The 10,713-nt window shown below is 43.9% G+C and overlaps 1 protein-coding gene across 1 annotated transcript in view; it reads right to left on the reverse strand.

Moving 5' to 3' along the window:
• CAMTA1 (calmodulin binding transcription activator 1) overlaps positions 1-10,713 on the reverse strand; it is a 1,745,066-nt gene that overhangs the window by 225,688 nt on the left and 1,508,665 nt on the right. Inside the window, exon 6 of the mRNA XM_019511533.1 lies at positions 1,561-1,714. Coding sequence (XP_019367078.1) covers positions 1,561-1,714 — 154 coding nt within the window. The remainder of the gene's footprint in view (positions 1-1,560; positions 1,715-10,713) is intronic.

Raw genomic sequence — 10,713 nt, forward strand, 5'->3', positions numbered from 1 at the left:
GAAGGGGGAGGGAAGGGGTGTGCCAGGGGCAGATCAAGGTCCCAGCAGTGCATGAGGGAGTGGGGGCTGGGGCAGGTGCTGCCTTGCTGGGGCAGGGAGGGTGCAGAATGGAGCCGCAGCTCATCTGGGGGACATGGGGGGAGGAGGGGCTGGCTCCCACCACTGCGCATACCCCGAGAAGGCCTGGGGGGGTAGCGGGGCATGTGCCCCCGGATCTGCATGGGGGGGCGGGATGCCATTGCGGGCTCTTTCTGACTGCAGGGGCTGGGCCGAGCTGTTCCCAGGGCAGAGTTTGGGGAGGGTTGGGGGGGACTACAGGTGAATTTTTGGGGTGGCTGCAGCCCCGTCCCCCCTCTGCCCTGCTCCCAGCACCACTGCCCGCCCTGAGCACACTCAGTGGGAGCCAACTCCCCTCTTCCCACGCCTCTCAGACGAGCCACAGCTCTATCCACGCCCCAGCCTGTCCTGGCTGGGTAGCACCTGACCCAGCCCCACTCCCTCCCTCACCATGAGGTTCTTGATCTGCCCCCACACTCTCCTTCCCTCCCCTCTCCCCTCCCACCACAACAGACTTACCAGCTTTGCAGCTCTCCATGCTGTATTAGAAATTGGATCAGTATCAGCCAATATGCCTCCTTAAAAGTAGGCTATCAGTATTGGCCCCAAAAATCTCTATCGGTGCACCCCTACTAGTTACTAATACTCACCCCCAAGCAGTCATTTCTAGTAGGAAGGAGGAAGAAATTGCAGAATTCAAGAATGGATTTTGCAAGGATAAAGTTAGCTCCAGACCAGATTGACTGGTGGAGGCAAGCAAGAGGTCACGGTATGACTTTATTACTGGTGTCACTGTGCTGCAGTCAATACCATCACATTGCCGAGACATTTAACTTTGTCAGTGTTCAGAACAGAAGACTTGGGTGGGGGTTTATTTTGTTTTAATAGCACTTTGCTGCTAGACAGAAAAATGCTTCTGTGTGTAGCACCTTGCTGATAAAATTTAAGCTCAATTCAATAAAAGTAATTTGCATGCAAAGCAACCCACCTTAGTTTTATTAAACATGTCCAAGTAGAGCTTAGGGAGCGATACCTGAAAGTTGGGTGTCCTACAAAGGTTCAGGGGCATTGACCAGGTGCCCTAACATGACAGCACAGAAGCAAAGTACCAAGTGCATTTTATAGCCAAATGTACAGAGACAGTATATGGACCAGGGGCTTTTGAAAGGGTCTGGCTGGCCCTCGCATGCTATGGTGATGAGTTCTCAGAGAACCTGCAGATAAAGTCTGCTGAAGGTCAGGACATGTACTTGGAGTGTCTGCCAATCATTCTTTGGGTCCCAAACTTGTGGTACCAGTTGTCTCTGCAAACAAGACTAACAGTGAGAAAATGAGCTGCACCTGTCCTCTGGCCCATCAGGGTGCACAGCATGTTTGCTGTGTAGGTGTGCCCAGACCAAACACACCCCGTCTCTGCTTCCACTGCTTCTAGGGGTTGCACAGAAACCTGCAGCAGCCCAGCTCCCTTCTGCTCAGGATGGCTGGAAATTGCTAAGTACTCACACATCGGTTTGAGCTGTCCAATGAGTTCCTCTTTTGTCCATTTTGCCCACTCCTTCTTGTCTGTGTTTATTGAACACAGGATTGGGCCACACGGTTTTCCACAGTCCTCAATGGCAGGTACATTCAGGTAGTGCACCAATACGATGTCAGGGTTCTACAGGAAGAACAAGCACAAGGGTTACATATACATGGGGTCACTTTGCCCGTCTCCCCTCCAAGAGTGAAACAGCTCTAGTTTAACTCTATTGTCTTGTCCAAAATTCAGTCACAGGAAAAACCATGAGCAGTTCCCATTTCATTCAGGAATTTCCTGAGAGCACAGTCATTCTACAACAGAAACTGCAAAGACAAGCCATAAGATAGAATTCTGCGCACACAGCAGCCTCCCTTCTGAGTCCCTGTTGCTTGCAGTCTCCCTATTCTCTTTGTCTGCTGGTACAAATCCTTTTCAAGCCACTACAGTATTAATAATTGCAAAGACTTCTCCAAACACCAGACACGACTGCCACAGAATTTGCTTTGGTGTAAGAGGCACATAAAACAGTTGCATTCATCAGTTTTGGTCTACATAACAGCATTCTGAATGTAACTGAAAACATCAATAGCAGCCAAACTTTCAATAAGTGCCGAAAAAGGGAGGGGAATGTCAAGGAAACTGATAATATTAGACATAGCATAGCTCCTTCACAGACAAGCCTGTAATTTCTTGCCTTTTGAAGAAACTTGCAGCCTTGTGATGAAAACATGAAGCTGCAGAAACCTGGAATCAGAATAGAGCCACTTTGCAGAGCTTCAGGGCTTTTTGAACAATGGCAAGGTACCCACTCCTGTGGGTTTTAATGCTCCATTCCATTTTCCCAGTGCACTTCCCTGGGAATCCAGAGAAAGAAAGGAAATACAGCCCTACTTTGACGCACTGCAGTGCTGTCCCACTGACAGACTTTTCAACTAGGAGCTTAACAGAATGTTTACTACAGTGTGTGTAAATGAATCATCTTAACAGCAACACCACCACCACAAACAACCCAGCTAGTTTTCCCACAGCATCCCAGGGAGACTGTACAATAGATAATAACAAGATTGAGAACTTGATTTCTTTCCCTAAAGTCATTTACTCGTAAGTTCACAAACTTTAATGACTGCTTTGGAATTATTTATAAAAATAAATAAGATAATGGTGTAATTAAAGCTCTTAATGTTTCATTTATGCATTCAGAGCCCAGCTCCAAGGGGGAGGAGCATCACAAGCTGCCACTTGTCTGCAAAGGTTGTGCTAATCTTGGGAGTCCTTTCCTAACAAGAACAAAACAGCAAACAATGCAGAGATGATTTCCTGGTGAACCTGCCTTAGCAGTGCCTTAAATGGTAAGGAAATTTGTATCTCTTTGGTGGGAAGAGCCTCCAGGCTAGGGCCAGAAAAGCGCCCCCTCCAGCCCCAATGGCATCAGATTGCTGATTGATGGCTGCCCTGCATGAACTAGGAGTGCAGGGAGCACCTTCCTCTCCTCCAGCACTCCAGTACAGAACACAGCTCTAATGAGAGCTGCTTGCACTCCCTGAGCATAGATGTGTGCTGGGGGAGGGAATGAGGATAGGCTGGCTGCTGGCAGTACCACACACCACAAGGAGGAGATGGGAAACCATCCCAAAATGGGAACGTTCTTACTTCCACAAGCCTAAGGAGGGCCATGCTGGGAGCCAGGGGGCATGGTGCCCCTGCACACAGTGCCAGTATGCTTCCAGCACTGAAAAACACAATGAATTTCTGCAAGCAAGCTTCCTTCCTTACCAAGGCTCTCCTTAGAACCTGGGGAGCTAGGTCCTATCCTGGCTGTCTACAGAAACGGCACTCATTCAAGTCAGGAAGAAATGAGTAGAGATTCTATTTTAATAAAATTAATGGGAAGTGATTAAAAGTGGAGGGTTTTCAGTAGCAATTTTGCCTGCATCCAGACTATGGGATTAGCTCTGGAAGCCTATCACAAAACAGTCATGCTCATTCTGGTGCTGTAGGGAGATGAAAGGAAAGCTCAACACAAACTTGTCAGCAAACCACTGCAGCATGATTCTGAAAACTTCTGAAGGCAAAGAGCATCCTCAGTGCTTTGTGGCTTCACCCTAGTCTTGTTATAACATACATTATTTACATGGTTCAAAACTAATACTGCTCTGAAACTAATGAATTAAAAAAAACCCCCAACAACTCATGCTGAACACTCAATCAGCTTTTAAGATCTGATAGCTTTTCATCCCCACCTGGAAGGCCTTTTTAGTTAAAGTATTCAGCACTGCAGTCTTTCCCCAGGACTTGTGCAATGAAGACCTAAGGACTTGCGCTTCCTGGTGTATGTTCTCTCTGTCTTCAGTGATGTAGAAGCCACAGAAATTTACATTAAAACATCACATCTGATACCTTTCCATATTGCAATAGTGTTAGGTCCCTTCCCAGTCATGACTACAATCCCATATCAGCCATGTGAAAAATAGAGCTATATCTATAGGACTTCCAGTTTGCAGGGATTAAAAACCTATTTTACCCATCAGTATTAATGTGGATTAAAGCCCAACATTAAGAACAACCCAAAGTCTGATGTTTGTATTTGCTGATTTATTTTGGACTGGTCTGGGTTTGCAGTCCAGCAGCACAGCTCACTCAGGGTGTCTGGCAAACAAACCAGACATTTATGCTAGTTCCAGTATGAGCAGATGGAGTTACTCAGTCACAGAGAGGTGATCAAGGAAAGCTTTAAGATATTACCATTCTCATGGATGATTCAGAAAAGATTATGGTGCTAAAAATGACTAGCTATATCCCCAAATGGTCTTCATTAGCTAATTTCACCTAAGATATTTAGGTGATGAAGTTATAAAGGCCATTATGCTTGGGGAGCTTTTCCCCAAGCAACTTTGATACTCGGGAAAATCTGAAATAGAGAACATGGATACTCTGCCAAAGGCAAGAGACATGGGATCTTGGGTTTCAGCAAGACCTGTATTTCTCCTTGTACTGTGGAGATTACCCCAGTGCTGTGTATCACAGCAAGAGGAAATAACAGGACTAGAGGGAAAAGAGGGAATCTGCATTTAAAATGGCCTATAATTAACTTGAGGAACTCATTGACACAACAAACCAATAATTTTACCAAAATCAAAAAGAGGATAAGACAAATACATGTAGGATAGGTCCACCTTTGAGTAACAAATGCGGTGGTAGAGCTGAAACTTCTGATGTAGAACTCCCTGGGCACATCTACACAAGAGACGTATACTGCATAATTGACTAATTAGCTCCACAGTAAAATGTCATAGTCTATACAAGCAGTGCTATTAGTAAACTAACTCCTCCACAAGATAGTACTGTCAGATATAAGTGAGCGGAGTACTTCACTCAGCTGCAACACTCACGTAGATGGGGACCAGGCTGGCTGGGGCATGAAGGTGTTATAGTGTGGGGGCTGCCTAGAGGCTAGCCCCACACTAACATCCTCATGCCCCAGTCAAGCCCCTCCACAGCACGTTGAGCTGGTGGGGAGCAGCCCTGGCTGGCAGGCTGACCCCTCAAGCCCTCTGCCAGCCGGCTCAGTGTGCTGCGATTCCAGGCGCACATGAAGATGCTGCTTCCGGGAGCAATAAACTCCAGTGTAAACTGTGCCAGAGTTTATTCAGCTGCCTTACTATCACATGTAGATGTGCCTCCTAGGTCTCTAAATACTAGCAGCTGTAAGGGAAGAGGGGGAGGGGACAGAGAAGTCTGAAAACATCTTGCATTAATGCTCTTCCCCTCTGTGCCTGTATTAGCCTAGGATACTGGGATAGAACCAATGGTCTGACCCAGTGCAGCACTTCTTATGTTATTAAACATAAATGTTAGTTCTTCAGTTAGCACACATGGCAAATAAAATATGCATAAGAAGTGAAAGACAAATGGGTCTGTCTCTAAAATCTAATTTTGAAACTGCCCTCCTGCTGCCCAAATAGGCAAGTCCTCAGTAATCCACTGCTCAACTGCCATTAGGATTTATTTGGCAAGGATGATGAGAGAATGTCTGTCTTGGAAAACTATTTCTTACAACTGGCCCAGCCGAGAATTCTTAGTTCTTTAATGCAATCTAGCTATAGAACAGATGCATATGAGGCTAAAATGACCAAACCAATGAACAGTAGTGCATACCTTGTTATGGGTATTCAAAATTATTCTGTTAGGTAGAAAAATGTATTTCTGCATATCACTATTCTAAACAGAACACTGTCATCCAGAAACTGAAAATAACCCTGCTTTAAAAGTGTTGAGACCACTCAGGGCATTCTGGGAAGGAGGTCTTTGTTTAGATCCAGTGTTATATTTTAGTACAACAAATTCAGCTCCATGCTTGCACATGTACATGAAGGCTTATCAGTCAGAAATAGAAACCTCTCTCTATTACTCATCATTTATTTCAATAAAGAGATCTCCATCCAGCCTGATCAGACTTCCAGCTGGCCAGCTATCAGCCACAAAATCTCACTGTCCCAGAATCTGCTGTATTACAAAATTTAAAATGCTGAAAACTTCATTCCAGTTTTAAAGTATGTTCATGTAATTTAAGCTGCTTGCTTTCGACCTTAGTAATAGATAAGAAATCTGTGAGTACCTCCTATGGTTTCCTCCCATGCCATTAACTGCCTACGTGTCTCAGATAAATTTCTCCTGTCATCACTGTCTAACCGCATGGCCTTGTTAGCTTAATCTTGATTTTTGAGTCTTCTCTGGTTTTGCTTCCTTGTTCTTAACCCCTCTTTCCTATCGTTATTATATTTGCACCAGTTCTAGTACAGACACTTGAAACAAGCCCAAATTAATTTCTTGCCATATTGCAGAGACAGCAAATGAGGGCACTTCCTGTCCAATAAGATTGAGACTGATGATATTAGAGTAATTCATAAAGCTTGCTAGGAATTTATTGTGGAAGAAAAAGAGCACCTAAGTTCCAGTGATGTTAGATGTTGCGTTTTGATTTTTTATTTTGAAATGACTTTTCATTTTGAGGGATTTTGTTTGTAATGATAACATAATTTAAAAGTTGAAACCAAAATTAAATGTAGAATCAAAAGGAAGCAGATTAACTTTGTTAAAGTAAATCTTATCAGCCAAAACCAAATGGATTCTTTTCCCCAGAATTAGTTTCATGTATATTTCCAACATTTTTTATTTTCATTTTAGTCTGGAAATGAAACCAAACAGTGAATACTGGATGGAGTGCTTGTGGGTGCTGCAGCAGTTGAGGTCAGCTTGTGCACTTAAGCTTGTGCACCAAAGGCCTTGAGCTAGTTAGGAGAGGGGTGGACAGGCAAGCAAGTTGTATACACAATATGAATTGTACATAATATCATCATAATTTATTATTAGCATTCTACCAAATGTTTAGTAATGCTAACTTTGATAGAAACAATTCATGTTAGTTGTTAAATGCAGCATTGAGATTGATTAATATTCTGCCAGTGCAGATTTTGTGGACTGAACATGCGAAGCAATTACTCCTGGTAGATAATATTGACAAAGCTTGTTCGCACATGGGAAACTGCCAGCATTTGGCATGTGTTTGTTCATGTAGTGCCTTAATTTGGGGTTATCAATTTTCTCCAGGGGAATGTTGGTGGCGGGGAATGCCTGCACTAGCATGAATGTAGCCTCTCTTCTTACCCAACCGTTTTCAGTGGTTCTTTTAAAGACTGAGGACATAGTTGCTTGTTTCTTGCTCTGACCTTCAGCCTCTGCAGCAGCCTTTTGTTTTATATGTAATTTGGTCTTTAAATACCAATCAATGCAGTTTTTCCTGGACATATCCAGAATCATGTTCCATGATGAACAAAACAATTTAATCACCATCTGCATGTAAAATTCCTACAAGGAACTGCCTTACAAAATCCTGAACTAAAATGTATTAGGCTTTCTTGGATTTCTTTTCATTCATTATCTTTAGACTGCAGCACTGCATCTTGCTTCTTAAAAGATGGCACCCAAACCCCTTTTGCTTTCCTGACTGGTGCCTTCACTGAGTATGTCACTAGCTCAGCATCTCAGTAGCTCTCTCAAACTACGTGCTCTGTGGCTGCAGGGATTGCCATGCTTTCTTTGTATTGTGTTAAGCTTTTATTTTTGTGAGGGGACAATTCCACACAAAATTGTGGGAATCACCATTTTTTGCAGTGATTCCGGAAACCACCATTTTTCATGGTTTCCCCAAAACTCCGATACAAGTAATTCCCTAGGCATTTGGGATTTTGTCAAAAGCCTTGCTGAAGTCCATGTGCATCATATCCACAACGGTACTTTCATCCACCCAAGCTGTTACTTTATCAAAGAAAGAGATCAAGTTTGTTTGACATGATTTCTTAGTAAATCCATATTGGGTGCCTGTAATCAGCCTTTTCATCTCCAGATACTTGCAAATGGCCTTCCTCAGGATATGCTCTAGTAACTTCCCAGGTACTGAGGTGAGACTAATCAGCCTGTGGTTCCCAAGTCCTCCTTCTTGCCTTTTTAATGGGAAATACTATGTTGGCCCTTTTCCAGTCCTTTGGTGCCTCTCCCATTTCCCATGACTTCATGAGTATCATTGCCAAAGGCTCCTGTGTCTCCTCTGCCAGTTCCTTCCGTACCCTGGGAGGAATTTCATCAGGGCTTGCTGACTAGAATTCATTCAAAACCATCAAAAGCTCTCTGACTGCCTATTTTGTTATCTCATCCCTCAGATTGTCCCCTTCCTTATCTATATAATCTTTATTAGGTGTCTGGCTGAAGCATATTTTTTCTCTGAAGACTGGGGTAAAGTAGCTGTTGAGTAGCTTCCTCTGGCTAGTTAACAGAGGATCCACAGTTTCCTTGGTCTTTTTTTTCCAGCCAACATACTTATAGACATACTTGTTGTCTTTAACCTCAGTGACTAGGTGCAGCTCATTCTTTATCTTTGCCTTCCTGATTTTGTCCCTGCTGGTTCATACAAGGAAGCATACATCCTCATATGCTTCCTTGGTCACTTGCCCATTTTCCCATTGCCTGTATGCTTTTGCATTTGAAGCATCCTAGAAGTTCCTTGTGCAGCCACATTGGTCTCCTGCTATTCTTCCTGTGCTTCCATCATGTTGGAACAGTTTCTTATTCGATCTCTAATACTGTGCCTTTTAGAAGCTCTGAGCCCTCCTAAGTGCCTTTATCCTTCACCAGATCTTCCCATGGCACCATGCCTATTAACTCCTTGGCTTGGATGAACTTCACTTTTTTTAAATCTAGCATTCCAGTTCTGCCAATCTCATGCTTTCCCCAGCTCAGGATCTGGAATTCTCTCACCTTGTGATCACTGCTTTCCGAGTTGTTTATCACCTTCACATCCTCCACCAGTTTGTCTCTATTGGTCAGGGCAAAATCCAAGATAGATTATCCCCTGGTTGTATCCTTCACATTTTGGAACAGAAAGTTGTCCTCCACAAAAGTTAGGAACCAGCTCAACATTTTATGTTGGCTGCACTGTTCTTCCAGCAGATGTCCAGAAAATTGAAATCTCCCATCAGTACCATCCCAAAAGCTTTTGGATAGATTTGTCACCTCCTTGAAGAGTGCCTCATCCACCTCTTCTTCCTGATTTGGTGGTCTATAATAAATTCCCAGAATTATATCAATTTTGCATCTTTCACTTTTTATCTTCCAGATGCATTATGCTTTGGAACAAGTGTATATGTTTTTGACATACATGGCAACACCACCACCTTTTCTCCCAACCCTGGTCCTCTGAAACAAAGTGTAACCCTCAAGGTTGACATTCTAGTTCTAAGAGCTGCCTCACCAGGTCTCCCAGATACTTCAGTTTCACCTTGGTTTGCTCCCTGACCTCTGATTCTTGGTTAACCTTCCAGCTCGGTGTTTCGACTTCAGTTTAATCTTGGCTTGCTCCCTGACCTCAGATCCCTGATTAGTCCTCTAGTTCTGTTTCAGACTCTGGGCTTTGGTCTCTGCTCCTCAGTTTGGAACTCAGACTGCCCTCAGTTGCTGCCAACCCATGGTTCATTCATGCAACTCTGCCAGTACTCACTCCTGGCTCCACCCACTAGGCATGACACCCTTATGTACCATGCCAGGTGCAAGGCTCAGGATTCATATATGTTGGGTGATATGGCCAGGAGCGAGTTATACACAATTAGTTTTGCACAGCACACAGTTGTTGTTTCTCTGTGAAGTTTGCCCCAGCAACATCAAGCACCAGGAAAAGCATCAAGCACCAGGAAAAAGTCAGACACACCACAAAGTGAGAGGGGTCAATCAGGGTGCAGGGGAGATGTGGTAAGGACATCCCCTAGAGACACCACTGCAGTGTGCAGCATACCAGGGTCAGCAACTCCCAGGAAGTGTGCATGTCCAGAATGACATGTCAGCCTAAGGCAGAAATACCTTAGGGGAGCCCTGGAACTGCTGACCAAGCTTAGATAGGATGCAAACATGCACCAGAATTTCTGGGGTCAAAATTAAACCCCATGATTCAGCTAAGTTCTCTCATCAGACCTCTTCCCTGGAGAGGGACAGCAAAGAGGGTCTGTTTACCAATGAATCAGTGACTCAACTTATGATGCCCTGAGTAGTATTCTAATTCCAACCAGCTGCTGACTCCAGGATTTACAGTTATTATGAACATTTGGGGAATTTATATCATAAACCACTTGATGGCAACTTTATGCACTTTCTTATCAGTGAAAAGTTTTACTGGTTTTTCCTAGGCATTTATTACCTATTAAGATCTGCTTTGTCAGCTGTATGTGATAGTGGTAACACCTCTGATAGGTTCATGACCACCACAACAACATAACTAGACTAACCTGCCATTTAGACCAGGTGACAAATGGGCTGGGAGATTAGTGCCACTGGACAAGGCAAACAGTAGATGCAAATGTGTCCTGGGGGGACATCTCTTTTTGCTAATGTGCAAGGAATTTAATTTGTGCTGCCACTGAAGATTAATCACCAACATGTGCACATGAACATGTTCTTGGCAGTTCTGCTCTTAGCAGCTCTGAGTTTACACTAGTGTAACTCTGCTACTTCCCCCTGTCTGTGTGTGATCAGGTAAGAAGTCTCATAGATTTATACATTCATAGATTCATAGATGCTAGGGTCAGAAGGGACCT

Source organism: Gavialis gangeticus, unplaced genomic scaffold (genome assembly GCF_001723915.1).
Source record: "Gavialis gangeticus isolate Ggan-Ray unplaced genomic scaffold, GavGan_comp1, whole genome shotgun sequence".
Classification (NCBI taxonomy): Eukaryota; Metazoa; Chordata; order Crocodylia; family Gavialidae; genus Gavialis; species Gavialis gangeticus.